The sequence below is a fragment of the Mesocricetus auratus genome, unplaced genomic scaffold (genome assembly GCF_017639785.1).
Source record: "Mesocricetus auratus isolate SY011 unplaced genomic scaffold, BCM_Maur_2.0 Super-Scaffold_100003, whole genome shotgun sequence".
Classification (NCBI taxonomy): Eukaryota; Metazoa; Chordata; class Mammalia; order Rodentia; family Cricetidae; genus Mesocricetus; species Mesocricetus auratus.
The window spans coordinates 79,145,495-79,166,921 of NW_024429188.1; the positions used below are offsets into that span (position 1 = coordinate 79,145,495).

The following is a 21,427-nucleotide window of genomic DNA, read 5'->3' on the forward strand; positions in this document are numbered from 1 at the left end:
AGTAACCCTGAGTCACCGTGCTCAGTGATTTGCTCACTAACCATTCTTAATTCTTCAATTGCAGATCTTCCTCCTGGCCTGCCCTCCGTGTCCGGGAGCTATCGTCATCTTCAAGTAAGAGAAAATTGTGTTTTGCTCCATTGCCCTTCCTTTGCAGGCTATTCTTTCCATTTGATGATAGGGGACAGTGTGGTGTCAACCTCCTGGATTGTACTGCTTGGTTCTCTGGTCTTTTATGACGAATGACCATCTGTAGGGGTCCACTGAACTGTCATGTACGTGTTGTATGTGGGTTGTAGTTGTTTTTGAGCTCTGGCAAATCCTACTGAGCCAGTCTTTGGGATTACTCAACCAAAGCACAGTGGCTTGGCAGCTTGTTGTCCTACTGAGGCTACTCTTGAGAGCTGCTGGGGGCCACCTAGCTTTATTCCATAGTCTCCCCTAACAATCTCTTCACTGATGATGTGGTATTGAAGGCCTGTGTCTTAATGGCCATTTTTCCTTTAGGTACAAAATGAAGTGACAGGGATTCTGGAAATTGAACTCAGGGCCTTATACCTGCTGCACAGTTGTCTCCCACTGAGCCACAACCTTAGTCCTATAAATACTGACTTTCTTTAAAATATCAGCAGATAACAATTCCATTAAAGTATACTGCAAGTGGACATGTTTCTCTGAAGGCAAGTTTACTTAAATTAAATTAGTAAGAATCCCAGAACCCTCATTTTAGCCATGAGTTGTGATCATCTCCCTCATCAGACCTTTTATTAGAGTTGCTAGTGCGAAGGGAAATGGGCTGAATTAATTTCCTCTCTCCCTCCCCCACCCATCCCCATGTTGGAGCTATTTGTGAATAGTGAAATGGCCAGAGGGAGGGAACAGGAAGTAATAGGCCTAGCAGCAACTTGGATAGTCGAGAGTAGAGTAAATGGCTTTCTGATTTACTTAAGTCATTAGAGTGTTAGGTAGGGGGAAAACTATCCCATTTGCCACTGCAAAAAGCTCCTCAGAATAGCCACTTAGTCTCTTGCCTAAGGTGAGTAACTTTCTTCCGGGTGAGGGGTAATGGATCCTGACTTTATATATTTTATGTGGACAGCTCCCACAGAAAAGGCCTATTTAACCTCACTTCCCTCTCTTGCCTTTTCAAAATGAGCTCAATTATTCAGTGTAATGTTTTTAAAGCAACATTCATTGATTTTATTTCATTAGGATGAAAGCAACAATTCTCATCAAAAAATACATATCATCTCCCTCCTAACACCAAGAGATAGTTTCAGTTATTGCCTTTCTTTTTTTGACAAGCAAAAATCACATTGTTTACTCATATTTTCTCAATTAAATTTAATTTACTTATTTTTATACTCATACATAATGAGTATACATAAATGCGTTTACTGGGTATTTCATCGTAGTTCTTTGCAATTTCTTTTTGCTTGGCCCCTAACTCATACTGTCCCTCCATATATCAAACCAGTACGTATCTTTCTCCATGTGCATGGACAAGCTTATGTGGCTTCTAGAAGTTTTGTTAATTGTTTTTATTCTTTAATACATCCTATTTTTTTTCACTCAACAGCATCTCATGGAAATCTATTAAAGTCTATTGTATAAGTCTTATTTCAGAAGGCTGCAAAATATTTCATAAATATACAATATCTTGGCATTTCCATATTAATGAATGTTTATTTTTTTCTCTGTATCGTTCCAATTTTAGTATATGTGCTGCCGAAGTGAGCACTATCATTTTTCATAATGCTGAGATAACCATTAGTGTGTACTGCCTTCTGTATTGTTGCTTTCAATTTTTGTGTGCATATGTGAATGTCTTGCAATAATATTTTTTCTATACAAATATTATTTTTAGGTAACTTTGACATTTCCAATTCTATTTAGTTGCTTTAGCAAAGATGGATAACCAGTTGTACTAGAACAGTATATTACATACTCCCTGCTTTTTCCTGTAAACTGAACATTCATCATTGTCAGCTATTAAATGCTTTATGTACTAGACTCAAGTTATTGATTCTCTGTTCTGTTCCATTGGATTGTGTACCAAGAGCATATTCACTTGATTACATTAGTTTAAAATTCATTTAGCACTGTCTTGATATTTTTCCGATTTATACATTTTAAAGTCTCCTTTTACTCAATATTCTCATCCAGTTCTTCTAGGATTCTAATTAGAATTACATTACTTTGGGTTTAACTTTTTAATTATGTAGTTCTTTTTAACTAAGAAATTGTATTTCTTTGCATGTTCACATCTGATTTTGTGTTAATTAGATCTATTCTTTTCTTCTTATCTATTTTCTGCTCCTTTTTGATGCATTTCTCAAGAATTAATAGGTTTTCTTCTGCTGGGGCTCAAATACCTCTCTCATCTCCATTGCTAAGTGCTGTTTGCTATCAAGGAAAATGATTATTGATTTTTATGAATATTTATCTGATGTCCAGCCATTATACAGATTCTCCTATTATTTCTGGTAAATTTCATTTTTCTTCTATCTTTTCAATACTTACATTTTTGTTGTGTTTTGTAGAAATTCAGATAGCTAATTAGAAATCATGTTGATGGCTTGAAGATTTTTTGTTGTTGTTGTTGGTTTTTCGATACAGGGTTTCTCTGTGGCTTTGGAGCCTGTCGTGAAAATAGCTCTGTGGACCAGGCTGGTCTCAAACTCACAGAGATCCGGCTGCCTCTGGCTTCCAAGTGCTGGGATTAAAGGCGTACGCCACCAATGCCCTGCAGCTTAAAGATTTTTAAGTCAAAATCTTTTCTGTGTTCTTTTACACTTCTTTAAGTTCTCAGTTTTGTGTTTTCACATTTACTTACAGGGTTGGTTACTGTATATTAATGGCATCTGTGTGAGTTTGAAAGTTCGCTCTAAGTTTTTTTCTTTTCTTTCCTGAAGCACATTAGTCACGTTCTGTGCTACTGAGATATACTCCGGACTCTTGTTTATTTTTCAATGCAATGGATTATTTTGATATGATTTCTGAATTTACTGAAGTAAGCCTGCTAATCACGGTATGTTATTATTTTGATGCTACTGAGATATACTCCGGACTCTTGTTTATTTTTTCAATGCAATGGATTATTTTGATATGATTTCTGAATTTACTGAAGTAAGCCTGCTAATCACGGTATGTTATTATTTTGATACAAAGCTGACTTCTGTTTATCAGCATTTTGTTTAGAATGTATCTTCAGTATTCATAAGTGAGACTGAAATCGTTTGTGTTTTCTTATTAGATTTGAAGATTAAAGATAAGATGGGTAACATAGTATAGAGCATTTCTTCTTTTTCTTTGACCCATAATACTTTAATGACACTTAGAAATTATGTTTCCTTTGAAGGTCTGATGAAACTCCCTTGTAAAGTACATCTGGACTTGGTATCTTTAACCCTCATTACCTTTTCAATGTTTTCTTCTGTGGAAACCAATCTGTTCAAATCTTTTGGTTTTAATTTTAGTCATTTGTATTTGTTAGGAAATTATCTACATATTCTATATCTTGAGATTTATTGCCATAAGTTTGGGTGAGTATACAGTACAGAAGACCCTTTCCTCGTGTAGTTACCTTTTGTTTCTTGACCTTAATCTTGTATGTTTCCTGTTGTCTCTTCTGTATTTAAATTTACTCAGCAAATACATTATGGATGTTTGATTGCTATGTAGACTAAAGTCTTAGATTTATTTATTCATCTTTTCAATCTTCCTGTTAAGTGTTAAAACCTGCGAGCCTATGCTATGTAACAGTCCTTACATGTCAGTGTACACCCATAGGTTCTGCTCTCGGCTCGCTCAGGAGGACTACCTACCCAGCCATTTCTTATTTCTCTACTGTTGCTTTGCTATACCAGGCCTGTGCAAGTTTGCTAGCTTCCCAGCTAAACAGAGCTTGGCATGTTCTTTGCAGAGACATGCCGAGACCCTGAAGGAAAGGGGTTATGATGTGTACAGCAGGCTGCATTGTCCCATGCTGCTTTGGGCCTGACAGTTATTTTCGGGGCGGAGAAGGGGCAGGATTCTCCCCAGGGATGTCAAGGTCTGTTTCACAGGGGAGAATGATAGTTTGCCAATGTTCCAGCTGGGTCGTGACGATTTCGTCTATGTGCACCTCTGTGACATGTGACATGTGACTTGCTAAGTGCTGCTGCCGTGGCCTGCTGCTTCAAGGGCTGCCTCAGTAGAATCCATGTGTCTGTGATGTAGAGCTAGACATGGCAGGGTTTCTCCTTGGCCCACTCCACAGTAACCTTGGGCATGGGGGTCTTATGAGCTTTAATGTCACCAACTTCTGGAACTCCAGCCGGGTAGCTTTCTGCTTCTGACAGCCGCTTATCTTCCGGTTTCTCTGCACTCCTCCTTTGTGGATGGGCGCTCAGCATTGTTGTATTGTATTTGTACACGCAAGACTGTTCTCCGTCTCTTTGAATCAGAGCCGCTTTCCTTTCCTCATTTGGCTGCTTAGTGTGACTTTTTCCTTAAGAACAGTCTCCCAGTACTTTCTGTGACCACCCTGTAGAATACCTTGTTCCCATTCAGGTTTGACCAAAATCAATACATTCTGCACTTTTGTGTTGAGGTCCCACCTCTCCAGATTCAACCAACTGCACACTGAAAGGTTAGTTTGTTTGTTTCTTTTCAAATTGCAACTGTTCTAAAGGGAGGCTTTTTTCTTGTCATTATCCCCTAAACACTAGTATAACACGTTTACAGAGTGTTTACATTGTATGAAGTGTTGTTAAAAAACAATCTAGAGAGGAAGTAAGCATTGAAGTACCCCAGCTTTCAAGCTACCTGTCTCAGTCACCCTTAGGGAACATACCCTGTCATATTGTGTGAACTTTGGTCTTCCCCCTCCCTAGTTCTACTTTTTCCTTTGGAGATAGGCTCCTCCTTGTAACCCTGACTGGCCTGCAACTCATACATATTCATCAGGTACTGCCTGGGAGCACTGGGTTTAAAGGCATGTGCAACCTTGCCAAACCCTCAGTCTTAATAAATAAGGTTTCCTTTTGAAACCGAGGTGGGAGGGGGTAGACACCATTGATCAGAGGCAGGCAGGTTTCTGAGTTCAAGCCTAGCCTGGTCTACAGGGTGAGCTCCAGGACAGCCAGGGCTACACAGAGAAACCCTGTCTAAAAAAAAAAGAAAGAAAGAGAAAAGAAAAGAAAGAAAAAGAAAAAAGATTTCCTTTTGATAAAGAAAATGAGAGGCAAGAGGGCTGTGTTGGGAGTATCCCAGGAAGTCCCTCAGCTCCCCGAAACATCTCAGTGTGAGTTCTTTACTCTTTTTCTCAACCCTTTTCCCCAGATTATTTTCTTCTTTATTATAGCAGATTTCAGATATATAATGCATATTACATTTATTCTCATATTTTCCTTATCCATTTGTATAAGTTCTTCTGTAGACTATCAATTCATGTTATTAGTTTTATGTAGGAATGTTTCTTTTAGTTGAATAGGTTATGTAGATATGGAGTCTAGAAGTATTTTATTTTTGCAGTTACTACTCCTTTTGCCTTTTACCACTTTTGCTGTTAATTTCAAAAGAGGACTTATTTTTATGTACGTGTTTGTGTGTATGCATGTGCGTATGTATAAAGGAGGCCCGGAGAAGGTGTCAGATCTCCAGGAGCTGGCTTTACAGGCAGTACAGTTCCACACAGCTCTGAGCCTCCAGACGTGTGCTGAGACCTCTGCAAGAGTTGCAAACTCTCTTAATCACTGAGCAATCTCTCCCGTAAGTTTTTTGAAGTTTTAGACATATATCTCTAATTAGTTTGCAAATCACTATGTAGCCCAGGCTGGACTTGAACTTGAGATCATCCTGCCTCAGCCCCCTCAGTGCTGGGATTACAGCATTTACCACCATGCCTGGCTTATGTTTTAACATTATTTTGAGACAGGGCCACACTATGTAGCTCCTGATGGTCTCACACTCACAGAAATCTTCCTGCCTCTACCTCCTAATTGATGGGATTAAAAACATACCCTACATACCCTGAACCTTTTAACTTTTTAATGAGTGTTACATCAGTTTTGTATTTTTCTTGGTCAAATTGATTATTCCTTCCTTCAGACCATTAGTATTTCCTGTGTATGCATGCATGTATGTATGTACATATGTATGTAATTATTTGAGACAGGGTCTCATCCTGTAGCCCAGATTGACTTGAAAGTGACTGTGTATCTAACCCACTATGGCTGGAACTCTTGTTTCTCCTGTTTCATTCTCCCAAATACACTACCACAACCAGCTTTCTTCCTGTATTTTTATGCCTGAACAGACTTTTTCTTATTGTAAGATTAGCTAGAGAATCCAGTGGTACACTTTTGAAAAATATTTAATGTGGCCATTTGAAATTCATTCTATGAATAGGGTGAAATGGTTGTATCGCTTCTATTTTCCCTGAGTCGTTTTCTTATGTCTGTGTTTATTGTTCATTTGTTTTGGCAGAGGATCTATGTAGCAGAGGCTGCTGACTGTGCTTTCCCAGTGTGAGGATTACAGGTTTTATATATACCATCACACCTAGCAAAGGATTCCCTGAGGTCATCCCCACACTTTGATAACTTCTTGTATGTGCTACGAGTTAGCTCAGGGGTGTGTTTTACTATTCTGTTCGTCTCTCTTGGGTTTTAATCCAGCCTCATATTCTTTTTAAAAAGTTCTTCTTAGTATTTTATTTTATGTGTGTGGGAAATTTGCCTTTTATATGTCTGTGCACCACGTGTGCTTGGTGCCCATGGAAGTTAGAAGAGGGTGTCAGAGCCCCTGGATCCATAGTTACGGACAATTGTGAGCCACCGTGTGGGTGCTGGGAATTGAACCCATATTCTCTACAAGAGCCGCCAGTGCTCTTCACTGCTGAGCTAGCCTCCTAGCCCACACGAAGTTTCTTGGTGCAAAGAGTGCCACAGAGTATCATGGTCTTCAGTGGGTGGGCAAAGGGACAGGTCAAGGCCCCAGCTTCATAGCCTTGGGCTTGTAACAAGAGATAGGCAGACCGGATTTCTCTTTGCCCTCTCAGTGTGTTAGCTACAGTTCTTTTTCTTAGCTACTCTCAAGTAGTTCTTTGGTTTCAGGTGAACTTTAAATGTTTTTCTCAGGTTCTCTTCCAAATCATGCCAGGATTTTTGACTGCACATATTTTAATTCACTGACATCATCCCAACATTGAGTCTCTTCAGCCAAGATAAAACATGACTCCTTTCCTCTCCTCTCCTCTCTCCTCCCCTCCCCTTCCTTTCCTTTCTTCTCCCTCCCTCGCTCCCTCCCTCTTCCCTTTCTGTTTTTCAAGACAGGGTTTCTCTGTGTAGTCCTGGCTGTCCTGGAACTCACTCTGTAAACCAGGCTGGCTTTGAACTCAGAGATCCACCCACCTCTGCCGCCCAAGTGGCAGGCTTCAGGAATTCATTTCTTAATTTCTGGAAATTTTGTTTTGTATTCCCCAGTGTGTGTGTGTGTGTGTGTGTGTGTGTGTGTGTGTGTGTGTGTGTGTGTGTGTGTGTATTTCTCAACAGTTTTAAAACAGTTTGTAGTTTATGATTGATTATTATATATCCTGTTATTACTCATGATTCATAGGAAAGATTTCCAGTTTTTTTATATGTTTGTTATATATTGGACCACTATGCTTAAGTCTTTATATAATAATTTTTCATATGTTACCCTCGTTTTAAGAGCAAAACTGTGTTTTGTTTTTTGGTGTTTTTTGTATTTTCTTTATTTTGGCTCAAGCCTAGTTGTATTAACTAGATTTTCTGGCATCATTTTAAATAATACACATACTGTCAAGAACCCTTATCTTGATTTTGATTTAATGGAAATACTTCTGGTGTTTCATTTAAAGGTGTCTTAGTTAGGGTTTCTGTTGCTGCAATGAAACACCATGACCAGAAAGCAAGTTGGGGAGGAAAGGGTCTGTTAGGCTTACACTTTAGTATTGTTGCTCATCACTGAAGGAGTCAGGACAGGGACTCAAACAGGGCAGGATCCCTGAGGCAGGAGCTGATGCTATGCAAGGGTGCTGCTTACTGCCTTGCTTTCTGTGTCTTAATCAGCCTGCTTTCTTATAGAACCTAGGACACCAGCCTAGGCATAGCACTGCCCACAATGGGCTGGGTCCTCCCCACATTGATCACTAAATGAGAAAATCCCTTACGGCTAAATCTCATTGAGGCATTTCCTCAACTGAGGCTCCTTCCCCTGATGACTCTAGCTTGTGTCAAGTTGACACACAAAATCAGTTGGTACAAATGGGGATATTTTTACCATTGGCTTCAGTTGACTCTTACATTGGCTGTTGGCTTAAGTTAGATGTTATAATATGACGCAATTATCTTGCTCTTAAGCTGTTAATTTAAAAATTAAGAATTTATCTTTTTATCTATCAATGTATATATGTATGTATCTCTATCTATCTTCTATCTGTCTGTCTGATTGTCTCTCTCTCTGTCTATCTATCTATCTATCTATCTATCTATCTATCTATCTATCTATCTATCTATCTATCTATTGTGGTGCTGGCACTGGAACCCAGGGCTTTGGACATGCTAGGCAAGTGCTCCCCTGCTGAACTACCTCAGCAGGTAGCTGTTGAGTTTAGCTAACGCTCTCTAGGTAGAGATGTTGTGGTTCATTTGTGCTTTTTCCCTTTGGCCTCCTTTGGTATATTATATTGATAGAATTCCTAATTGCAACCTTTGGAGGACTGCTCGTGTAACATCTTTTCCTCTGTGTGTTTGCAGGAGACTCACATTTGGCTTCCTTGCCACAAACTTGATTGATTTTACTTTCTGTCACCCCTGCTACGAAATGTAACTCTTTGTCTTTCTCCCTTACATTGTAGAGTTCCCTTTTTGCCTCAGCTTGTTGTTTCTCCTTCCCAGCGTGCCTCATTCTGGTGACTTAAAAAATACCTGCTTCCTAGAGTCCAGGTTTTCTTGCATACTATTCAGGATGCACTCAGTTTTGTAAAATCCTTTCTGGTTCTTACACTAAATTTGGGTGTTTGCGCTTCTCCAAGTCTTCAGAATGATATGCGTTTCCCCGTGTGCTGCCAGACATTTTCATAGGAACCGAGCTGGCTTTTTGTATGTCTATGCATATTCAAAGGAGGATCTGTTGTTTGTCAAAGACAGAATGTGTATAGTGCCTTTAAATATTTTTATATTCTCTATGGTATTGGTTAGAACCACTTCTCAGCTCCATTTTTTTTTTTTGCTGGCAGGTCAATGCACACAGCTTTTTAGCACGTTTCTCATAGTCTAGTAACTTTTCAGATTATCTGTCCCAACTACTAAACTCTCAGATACTCTGAACAAATAAAGTATGCAAAACGTCATAGTCTCTCAAATGTGTAACTCGCAGAGATTTTCTTGTTAAGCCTTCCCTTCTCAGTATGCAGTTTGTCAGCACCAGTCAGATCCTATTCTACCGTTTTGACTTTGGAGAATTGATTAGAGCCCTAAATAGATATAAATGAGTTCTGGGAATTGTTAATATTACCTGCAAGCAGTTGTCATACTGTGGAGGAACAGCTGTCTGATTTGCGGGCTGCCAGCCATGAGGCTGATCACAGCAGGCTTTAGGATCTTCCTATCTTCTCTTCAGGTTTTTAGAAGCTGCTTCATGATTTGCCCACAGGTTTGTTTTTCTCATATTAGCACCACTCATATCACTGACAAAGATTTCTTGCAGATTCTGGCTGTTAGTCTGTTAGACCATCATTTAAGGTTTTCACTGATTTGGGGAATTTGATCTTTTTTTGGTTCCTTATAGTTATTTGAATGGAAAGTTGGGAGAGACTGTATTCGTGACTGTTTGCCGCCATGGATTTTATAGTAGAGACCTAGTCTATATTTTGGTTTGGGGTGATATACATACATACATGCATATATACATAATACACACATATATGCATACATTAAAGGACTACATGGCAACATTTTAGACCTTAGGGGCTTGTGGTGTAGAACACCATAATCTTTGGCCTTGAACAATGTTCTTTTAATAGTGAGAAAGAAGCCTAGAAATACGCAAAGGAATTAATATGGCTATGTTCCAATAAAGTGTTAGTTATGTAAGCAGCAGGACCAGATGCAAAAGTTGTAGGAAATAATGATGGTAATAGTTAGTGCTGAATTGTAGAAGTAAAAATAGTTAATATACAGAATTTAGTGATAGATATTTTCTCACACCACCAATGGAAGAGCAGGACCATAGTTTGCTAACCCTAACCTTAGAAGAATTAGATCTGGCATACATACAGAGAGTCCACAGCTGAGGTGGAATGCAGTTTGTACTGTATGAGAGAACAGTAGTCTTGTTAGTTAGGTGGCAGTATGCGATTTCTTGCCTCCTTGGAATGAATACCTTGATGAGGGCTAAAGGGTTCTTGAAAGCTGAAGTTGCTTCTGGTGACAGCATCCTATGGTTGCTAAGGTTAGGATTAGTCTTCATGTCTTCTGTATAAGCATCAGAACAGGGATTTTCTCTTTGGGAAACTTCTGGTACTATCACAAGTCTTCATATCAAAGGCATCTTAAAAAGCAAACAGGGGCCTTTGAGATGTCTCAGTGGGTAAAGGTGCTTGCTGAACAAGTCTGATGACCCGCGTTCAATATCTGGAACCTGTATACAGGTGGAAGGAGAGAACCAATTCCAAAAAGTTGTTCTAAAGCCTCCAAATATGCACCATGGCAACCATGCACCCCCTCCTCAATATTTAAAATATTTTTAAAACCCTCAGACACTCCTTCCTGATTTTAATACAATTGGTAGTTAGACTGCCCATAGATGATCTCACCCCTTCCCAAGGCTTGAAAACCCTGGTTTTAAGTTATTGACCACGATTGACTCACTAGATCAAAGAGTAGATACCAGCTGAAGTCTTTAGGTTCAAGGTCAAGATTCTTCCTCATTGACTGGAGAACTGCGCTTTTATATCTGGATAGCACTGCCCTCCTGAGCCTATTACTTTTCTCTTGGTAGTGTACAGAGGATATTCTCTACGTCTCAGTTCTAGTCTTTGCCTCCCTGTTTGATCAACAACTATGAACAGCCGAAATTCCTGCTGCATTCTCCAATCTGTCCAGGAGTTAGGAGCTGGGGAAGCAGGGCTCTGGTGTGTTTAATGTTCCTGGGAAACAGCAGATCCAGGTCTATTTTCCACTACCTTTGTGACATTAGAGGAAGGCTGGGCTCACTGAAGTGCTGAGCTGCATAGCAGCTTCAGAGTTCCTCTCTCTTTATTGGGTCTGTTAGCTAGGCTAAAGGTGGTATTGTCATTACATTCTAGAATGCTTTTACACCCATTCCTGGTCTCTGAAGCCTATCACCACAGGTGGCTGTTATTTTCTCTGAAGCCTATCACCACAGGTGGATGTAATTTTCAGCTTTTTTTTTTTGTCCTGGCTGTACTTTTCTTTCGTCCGTCTGTCGGTCCATCCTTTCATCACTGAGACTTACTACATTGTATAGTTTGGCCTGAATGCATGAGCTCAAGTGACCCCCACCCCCAGACTCTCCAGTTGCTGGATCTTACAGGACTGTGCTGCTTTGGCCAGCTGGTTGCTTGTTTTTAGAAGATACCACAAGGGTCTAGGAGCTTCTTAGAGAAGCTGATCTTTCAGGACTTGTTCTTTTTCTCTTTTGGGATACCTTGAAGGAATGGAAGGAGAAGAGAATGGCCCCTAAGATTTTCCCAGCTTTGGGTTATGAGCTGACAGTTCCCTTACATTGTGAACACCCAGTATTTAATGTGATGGGTTATCCAAATGTGCACCAGGAGTCGGGGAAGCTCAAGCCCCAAGTCTGTGAGCTGTGAAATTTGAGTGGCTACAAATTCCTCCACCCGTTCTATGTAAGAAAAGTGGCTGACCGAGGGCTGATCAACAACCTCTGCTTCTCAAAGCCTGTGGTGTGCCCCCTCCCAGTTCTGAACCCCTGAAAGCTGCTCATCTTCATGAGCACATGGAAAGCAGAGGAGCTGTGATGCAAGTGAGATTATCTGATCATGAGTATCTGCTGACTCAGTCCCGGGAGGCTTTTGAACGAGAGGAGATGAAATTTCATCTGTGCCGCAGAGAGCAAAGGTGCATTGCCGGATGGACAGGGGACTGTAGGCCACGTGTGAGCCAAGGTAGGTGAGGGAAATGTGGAGGTGGGTGAGGGGAAGAATTAGGACAGCCTGACATGTGATCATGGCATTGCAAGACTGATACCCCATTGACTTTTGGCCACATGATATTAGGATAATTCTGTACCCTCGTGGTACAGTATTTTCAAGATTGCACTTACACTTTATTGTATTCTCTGAATTAAATGTTTATTTTTCTGGGATTATAATATAATTATTGAATTTTAAATAGCATGGATTTCTCCAATGAGCCTCACATATCCTTATCTGTGAGTGCTCTGAGGCTGCAAGACTTGGTAGAACCTGTTGGGTTTTTTTTTTCGTTTTCTTTCTCTTTTGCTCCTTCCTTCCTTCCTTCCTCTTTCCTCCCTCACTCCCTCCTTCCTCTTTCCTTCCTCCTTCCCTCCTTCCTCCTTCCTTCCTTCCTTCCCCCTCCAGCCCCCGTCGGTGTTAAAGACTGAGCCCAGGGAGGTGTGCATGGGAGGCAGGCGTTTCACCACGGAGCTGTAGCCCCAGCCCTAACCTGTTGTGTCTTAATATATCAGCACTGTTGTTTTCCCAGTGCTCATCTACTGTGGAAGCTGAGATTTGGAACTGTAGCTCAGTGTAGAGTCATAGATACAGCATTTAAAGGGAGCATCTTTTTGGCATCCTTGCTATGGAGGTGACTGATGTGGGGTGGGCTCAGCTTTGGACTCATTACTGAGAAAGGTGCTGAGAAGATGACCTCTGATCTGTGTGCCTTTATTAAGGCTTGGTCTTGGCAAGGGAGAGAAAGCTGTACAGAAGAACACTATGCATTTAAAGGGGAAGGAGACCAGAAAGCTAGAAGACTCTGAAGAAATTGGCAGTAGTTCTGGGAAACCATTTCTTCTTTGGTGTGGTATTGAGCTCAGGTCCTCGCTTTCCTAAGTTCGAGTGGTCTGGACCCTGCCTATATTCATATACATTCTTTTCTTAATGCTTTGAGGAGTGAGGGACTTTTCCAGTTGATTATAGGTCTCTCTTTGCCTTCCATGTCCACAACATAAACTGTCTTCTTCTCCACATATGCATATTCAGTTTTGTCTTTTACAAACCTGTGATGATCTTACCGCTTTCTTTTTCTTCCCTTTCTTTCTTCTGTATAGCTGTGGTTTACACCATCTGTTTGGGTATGCATTATCTTCAGGAAAAAGGAAAGGCTATCACTCCAGATAACTTTTCCCATCTCGAGAAAATAAAGTGTGGACTCTCGTGCTTTATGTCTTTGGGAAAAAAGAATAATACAGTTTACTAAGATTTGGACAAAGTGTGTTGCAGCTGTGCAATCAGTAATGGAAAGTTGACATGCTCCAGCCTTATAAAAGTCATGTGTGCTTGTTGTACAGACAAAATGAAACATCTCATGAAGCAGCAAAGAAAGCGGTCATGAATAGCATAATTTCTCTTAGCTTTCCTCATGTATGTACAAAGAAAGAATAATTATTCCTTTTATGCTTCCTAATGTTTTGAAAGCTAACAGACTAGATGTGGAGTATCCTTGTAATACCAACACATAGGAGGTGAAATCGGGGATCAGGTTACATAGCAAATTACAGGCCAGCCTGGGCTATATTAAACCCTGTCTCAAAAAAACAAAACAAAACAACAACACACACATACACACACACACAAAGGCAAACAAAACAAATGTTAGGAACTATAATTACTTCCATATTTTAGTTAACATACAATAGTTATTTTCCTATCTTATTAAATACTCTAAAAATTATTTCTAATGGCCATATAAATATCTGTTATTTGGATGAATCATAATATAGTAAAGTTACTAGATTGTAATATGAATAGATATGAACAGTGTCCTGATAATTCAGCATTTATCTTCTTGGATAGCTAGACATTGAAGGAGTCTTGAGTAATCCAGTGGGATTCCATGAGCTGGGCTATCTGTGTGTTTCAGATGCTTGCTTCTCCATCCCAAGTGAAGATGCAAGCCTCAGTCTCCATTTCTTATCTGTAAAAAATGCATTAGTAACTCCCTCCTTGAATACTGGTCCCAGTTAGAGGGGCTGACCCCTGGAAATCTTTTACTAAGTACTCAATAAGTGTTACTAATAGTACATAGCATTATCCTCATCTTTGCCCTTCACCATCTCTCCCTGTACCTCACTTTTAAAATTGGAGATTGAAAATTGCTTTCATTTAGATAAGTAGAATTTCAGAATGGAAATTACTTTCTAAGTAGCTTCTTGTACCAGTTGAACATTTTCCAGATGGAAGCTTATGTCAACTTCATAAAAGGGGGAAATGTTCTGAAATCTTTGCACTTACATGACCCCATTTGGTCCAGAGTAAGGTAGCAGGAATCCACTGGCTGCAACCAGGGGGATGGTCTTTGTGCCCACAGGCAAAGCCACCCAAACCTTCCTCTTGTACCTATCACCTTTTTTAAAAATCTTTGTGTGGATTTTTTATGTTCCAATTTTCTTTCTTTTTAAATTATTTATTTGTATTTTATGTGCATTGGTGGTTTGCTTGCATGTAGGTCTGTGTAAGGGTGCGGATTCCCCCGGAAGACAATATGCCTGCTCCGCCTGTGTAATGGTACTTTGTATGATGTTTTCAGGACGGACCACTGTTTTATGTTAAGGAAGTTATATAAATGGAACCTTACTGCATATAGCCTTTGGAGAATGGCTTTGGGCATTTGTGCTTGCAGCATAGTGCCTTTTTTCTTTTTCTTTTACACAGGGTCTCTCTACATCACACTGGCTGTACTGAAACTCATTATATAGATGAGGCTGGCCTCAAACTCACAGAGATTCTTCTGCCTCTGTTTCCTGAGTGCTGAGATTAAAGGCATGTGCCACCACCGCACCAGGCCTTAAAACTCTTAAAAAAATTTTTTTTAATATGGTTTCTCTGTATAGCTCTGGCTGTCCTGGACCTTTAGACCAGACTGTCCTTGAACCTACAGAGATCTGCCTTTCACACATCCTGCTTTTGAGATGCATTCAAGTTATTACTTTTATCAGTTGTTTACTAAGCTTTTTCTCTCTGAGTGGTTTTCCACAATATGCATTGGTCAGTTTCCTTTTTTGTTTTGTTTTGTTTTTCTAGACAGGGTTTCTTCTGTGTAACAGCCCTTTCTGTCCTGGAACTCACTGTGTAGACTATGCTGGCCTCAAACTCATAGAGATCCACCTGCTTCTGCCTCCTGAGTGCTGGAACTAAAGGTGTGCATCACCACTACCCGGGGTTTCTTTCTTTGTTAAATTATTTAAAGGCACTTGTGCTGAATTTGTATTTTGACTATTACAGAAGGGCTGTAAACATTAGTGTGAGGGTTTTCATGAAAACATACATTTTCATCTCAGGGTGGTAAATTCCCTGGAACATGATTGGCCATAGAATGAACAGTATTAGCTTTCTATACTTTGTAAATTTACTTTTAAGTGGTTTTTTTTCTTGATATTTAGTTTCTTGAGTTCTCCAAGGGCACTTATGGCACAAGGCTCATCAACTACTTCAGAGCAGATCTCATGTTCTGGAGTAGTTGACCAATAAATAATAGATAATAATAGATTCCATAGTGGTGTGTGTGTGTGTGTGTGTGTTTTATTTGGTTACAGTTTGGTATCTTTTGTTTTTCTTTTGAATGATGTTGGAGTTTATTTTCTAGGTTTTGGTGTTTTGTTGTTGTATTGGGCTTTTGGTGTGTTCTCTGCTGTGGTATTTTATTTTAGCAATTCCACTGTTCTAATGCTATTTACTCTATTGTTAAAATCAAATGAGCATATCAGTTTGGACTGATTCTGAAGTGTTCCGTTTGTTGATTGATGGGTCTGTTCTGGACCAATGGCACATTGTGTTGGCTGCTGTACTTTAAAATCAGGTACAGTTGTGGTGATTCCTGTCCCTGTGTTCTTTCCACAAACATTTTAAAATCAGTTTATCCATATACACAAACATACTGCTGGACTTTAGATTGAAATTGCTTGGAACCATTTCGGTGAGAGCTATAGTCTCCTTTGTGGAGCCATAGGTTCTAACCACCTAAATTCACAGAGCACAGTGTAAACTGGAATTGCTTATGGGACGCTTGGAGACATGGCTCAGTCGGCTTAGAACGCTTGCTGCTCTTTGCAGAGTATCTGTATTGGGTTCATAGCATCCACCCAGCAGCTCACAATGGTCTGTAACTCCAGTTCCAGAGGGATCTGACACCCTCTTCTGGACTCAGCAGCAACAGGCACCCCTGTGGTATACACACATGCATGCAGGAGCACTCTCATACACATAAAACAAAAGCAAATAAGTCTCGTAAAAATTGCCTACAGGAAGTATGAGTGGCAGTAGTAATTGCTGTTTTATATTCTTCTTTTGCCAGATGACCAGTCAGGTGTAGGTAAAGAGCTAGAAGACAGGCTGAAGAGAACAGAGGTTATTTTTGTTTGGAAGGATCTAGTATGCCAAGTAGAGCCACGTGGAAAAGACATCAAGATGAAGCAGTCAAGAAGAAGGCAGACACAAAGGGAACATTTAGGCCACTGTCACTGAGTATTCTTTGGGAAGACAAGACAAGGCAGAGCTGGGTAAAGGTTCAGGACTGGCTAGCTTGAACTGTTTCCATAGGCTCTAACCGAGGGGTCGATTTTCATTGCATGGCACCTGATCCTGGGATGACTGAAGTGGAGTTTACACCGGAAGTGCATCTGTGGGTTATACATAAAGACCTGCCCACAGGTCTTCTGTCTCTAGGACTGCTGAGCCTCTGCAAAGGGCATACTTACCTAGCCATAAAGGTAATAGGTAGTGTGTGCACGCATGTGTGCAAAAGACCTGGGAATAGAGCCCGGGGCTGTGCATATGGGAAACATATGAAGCAAGTGGTCTTTCCTCCCTCCTTCCTCTATGTCACCAAATAATTAAAATATTTTACGAGTCTCAGACTGGCCTTTCTGATTCTTATACAAATAGTAACTAGTTATCCAGGACATATGCAATACTCAGGCCATGCATGAAAGATGAGTACTGTGGCAAGCAAGGAGGTTTGACATTTGACTAATTACCCATGTGATCTTAGGCAAATCAATTATTTGGAGTTTTTGTTTTCTCAGTTATGAAAAGAAGATAATGATCATTATAATAAAAAGTTAGATAAGCTGAGTGTGGTGGTGTACACTTTTTATCTCAGTACTCCTGCGGAAGAGGCAGGTGGATCTCTGTGAGTTCAGGGCCAGCCTGGTCTACATAGTGAGTTCCAGGACAGCCAGAGCTACATAGTAAGACCTTGTCTTGAAACAAACAAACAAACAAACAAACAAACAACAAAAACAAAACAAAAAAACTTAGGGGGGTTGAGTTAGATATATTTGAATACTTACCTCAATGATTTACACATATTCAATATTTTTAATTATTTATACAAGTCCTTTTAATGTATTAAATATAATTCAATTTATCCCCACACCCCCCACACACCTCTTATTACTAAAGTTTGAGAACTTCAAACAAGGCTTGCCCTTATGTGACCTTTTTGTGGATCTTAATAATATCACTTGACATTATATTTATCACTGGCCTTCCATAGGCCCTTGGACTCTATTCTATCATCCCTAAGATGTACTTTTTGATACCCAAATGTCTAACTGGCCTTGTACAAATGTCAACTTTCAGTGTCAAAGTCTGGCACCAGATTCTAGTGGCACATGGATCACTGATGTGACTTTTCCTCTCCCAGCATGAATCTACACTGGGGCTGTCACAGAAGAGGGTCAAGTGGCAATGGGTCAAGTGGCAATGACAGACCGGGGTTGACTTTCCTCAAAACCTAAAATCAGTTTTCCAGTGTCTGGGTGGCCTTTTACCTCGGCTGCTCAGCCTGAGATAAAAGGAGTGGCATTGCTTTGGTTTACCTACTCCTACTAACCTGTGTTGTCTATAGAATATTTCACCCTAAAAAATACCCTCAAGTCACGTTGAACCTAGGACAGATGATGCAGGGGGAGGTAAAGAGATGCTTGAAACCAAAGGAAGGGCAGAGGCATGATGAGGCCACTTCTGGTACCAGCTGATGAGGGAGGTCAATGCAATGTGGAAATTAATATATTTATTTACCAGAGAAAGAAGTCACACACAAGCTGGATGATCAGAAGTGTGGTAGGCTTCCAAGAGAGAGCAAGGTTTTCCCTTTCCTTTCCTTAAATATCTCACCCGTGCCCACCCCCTGTCCACAATATTGTAGGCTCACCCCTACAGAGGCACATCTCAAAATTATCTAAGGTCATATTTGGAGGGGAGGAAGGTGCTGATGTAAGGCAGTGATGAAGGATAGGAGTTTGAAGTCTGATGTCAGATAGATTTGGGTGTGACTCTTGGCATTGAGCAGCTCACCTTACTTCTCTGAATGAACTTAGTGTCCACATCAAATAATGGAAAAATCACAGTGCCTGTGTAGAAATTTGCTATCAGAATTAAGTGGTAGTTTATAGAAAGCAATTAATTTGATACTTTCCTGAAATGTATTAAGTGAATATCATCGTCACTAAGGCCTTGGTGAGCAAGAGTAGCAGGAAGAAACAGATTAATGGGGATGAAAAGCAGCTTGAGGCTTCTGTGCCATCCTATGGGCTGCACTTGAACATTTCTTGGTTGTCAGCTGCTTTTGTGAGCTACAAGAGGAATGCCAAATGTCTAGGTGCAGGTGTGTTCAAACTTTTGATGCTGTGACACCACGTTGCCATCTACAAAATTCTCCCTCGAAAACCACACAGCTGCATTAAAGAAACAATAGCAAAAGTCCATCATTATGTCTTCTGTTTATGACTTTTTGTTGTACCACATTCCTAGTTATACCCGGCACACGTAGCCCATGGCTCAAAGTTGGGCATGCCTAGTAGGGTTCTTTTTCAAGATAACCTGGTGTCCTAGGACTAGTGTGTGTGTGTGGGGGGGTGACGGGGGAGACTCAGAAGTCACCCGATATCTTATTCAGCTGTGTCTTCCTCAGCTCGTGCTTTTACTGTTGTGTGTCTGAGAGGTACAGTTCAGTGAGGTTGTTCATGACCCATCAAGTCATCTTTTCTTCGGGAGGAACATATTCTTTGACTCTCTCTCAAGTAAGAACCATTTGCCCAGAATGGTGAGGAAAGCTGCTTAAATCCCTCCTCAGGGCCCTCACAAGAAAGGCTTGTTCCTGGGTTGATTGTTCTTGACTTAGGAAGGATGTGTAGCAGGCATTTTAACAAGTCTGGTATTGAGACCTGGATACACTGTCATTTTGATGTTCCTCTCCCCTCTTCTGTTAATGTCTGGGATTGCAATGCTGTAATGTGGGCTGATCAAGTGATCAACCTCCGGGCTAAGGTCCTAGCACTGCTTAGCCTTTAAGTGACAGAATCCCATATGTAAAATAGATCAGAACAAGCTTGTGGGTTTCCTTGTTTGCCCTCCTCACCTCCTGCAACAGCTACTAAAGGCTTCCAGAGACAGCAGGGAAACAGTTTGCATTACACCACAGTCAGATCCTGTTAGATTTTTTCCTGTTGTTCACAATCCCATGTTCTAGTCCCTTGGTGTCAGGAAGTCAAGGGAGCAGGTTCATGAGAGAATTTCTCACTTTACATCCACAGCCAAGAGCAAAGAGCATTAAGTTGATACATACAGCTTGGTTTTCCATCTCTGTTTTACCCAGCCTGGGATCCCGGACCCAGGGAATGGTCCTGCTCAAAGTCACATGGGTCTTTCCACCTTAGCTAACCCAATTTTGATAGTCCATCACAGGAAGTCTCAAGTTATCATTAATCTAGATAGTTCCTCCCAAGTGTTTTTGGAAACTTGCCTCCTAGATGTCAAGTTGACAATATGGACCTTCATAGACAGCTCCCTGCCTTGTACCAGCACTTTCTGTGCAGGTCTTGGGCCAAAATACTGACCACAGCTTGGTATACGAGCAGCTGCATCCTAACAAACAGGCTTCTATAGTAACAAGCACTTAGCGGTTACACTTCCCCTTTTCAAATGCTACAGCAGGTAGAGCCATTGGTGGGGCTGACTGAATGTTTAGGAAACACAGATCTGGGTATGTAATGAACTGTTGCACCCAACACGTGTACAGGAAGCATTTGGGGATTCTGAGTCAGGATGTGCTTCAGGTAATAAAGACGAAATATACTGATTTTCATGTACTTTGCATTTGGGTGAGCTCTCTGCCTATTTTACACAGAGGGCTACTTCTCCCACAGGACCTAGCTCAACTTCAAGCATGTTCTTCTGCCTCGTGACCTGCTGATCTTCTTTCTCCCACAGGTTACAGATGCACATGTTGAATGGAGCTCTTCTGGCATTGCTGTTTCCTGTGGTAAATACCCGACTGGTAAGTAGCCTCTTCTAGAAATGAAGCAGCAATATCTAAATCAGTATATGCTCACTCCTTTGCTATCCAATGTTTCTCCTGAGTCTTTGCCCTTATGGTCATGTGATTTTAATTTGTGTATGTTAATGTTGATGTTTGACACAGTCATGTCTGGAGTTAATGGAGGCTTGATGGGGCAAGAGTATTTTGTTAGACTTGAGCTACAGCAAGGGTTTAGATCAGAACTAGAAAAATCAAAACTTTATGTAGAAATTGGACAGGTTCTAGGGAAAGTAATGAATCTAGGACTGCACCCTTAGGCTGAGACTTCTAGAACTTTTAAGGGGACACAATGGTGTAGAATACCATGCTAAGGAGCCTCAAAACATGTGTGTTTTGCCAAGGACCCCTTTGAGCAAGCACATTTCTTCTAGGTCCACTCAAATCCACAGGACAGAGTGGGTCACTTGCTCCATCTCCAACTTCAGGAGAAGCGGGAGCTACAAGGCTGGGGGAATAGTATATTGCCTAGATTCCTACATATGCGGCTCCTGAGAAATTAGTGAGACACTTTTGAAAGTCCAGGGGACAGGACAGTGGTGGCGCACTCCTTTAATCTCAGCACTGGGAAGGCAGAGGTAAAGAGGAGTTTGAGGCCAGCTTGGTCTACAGAGTAAGTTCCAGGACAGGTAGGATTGTTACATAGAGAAACCCTGTCTTGAAAAACCCCAAAAAGAAGGAGGGAAGGAAGGAAGGAAGGAAGGACAGAGTAAGTCCAGGGAAAATCACCTTTAAAGATGGATAATATAGCTTTATGCTTTCATGACTTAAGTCTGCCTCCTAGATGAGCATCATAGCTTAACCATTGAAGTGAAAATTCCTATTTTGGTTAGAATTTTGTAGTTTACAAAGTCTTTTGATATGATAGGGTT

At 40.7% G+C, this 21,427-nt stretch overlaps 1 protein-coding gene across 7 annotated transcripts in view; it reads left to right on the plus strand.

Moving 5' to 3' along the window:
- Positions 1-21,427, plus strand: part of Tmem164 (transmembrane protein 164) — a 160,811-nt gene that overhangs the window by 64,733 nt on the left and 74,651 nt on the right. For 6 of the 7 annotated variants that reach the window (XM_040744490.1, XM_013122325.3, XM_005082477.4 and 3 more), the window contains 2 exons: positions 65-114; positions 20,450-20,516. The exons of the other annotated variant lie outside the window; for it this stretch is intronic. In XM_040744490.1, the coding sequence (XP_040600424.1) occupies positions 20,457-20,516 (60 nt within the window). In that variant the 5' untranslated portion in view covers positions 65-114; positions 20,450-20,456. The remainder of the gene's footprint in view (positions 1-64; positions 115-20,449; positions 20,517-21,427) is intronic. 7 annotated transcript variants of the gene reach the window in all.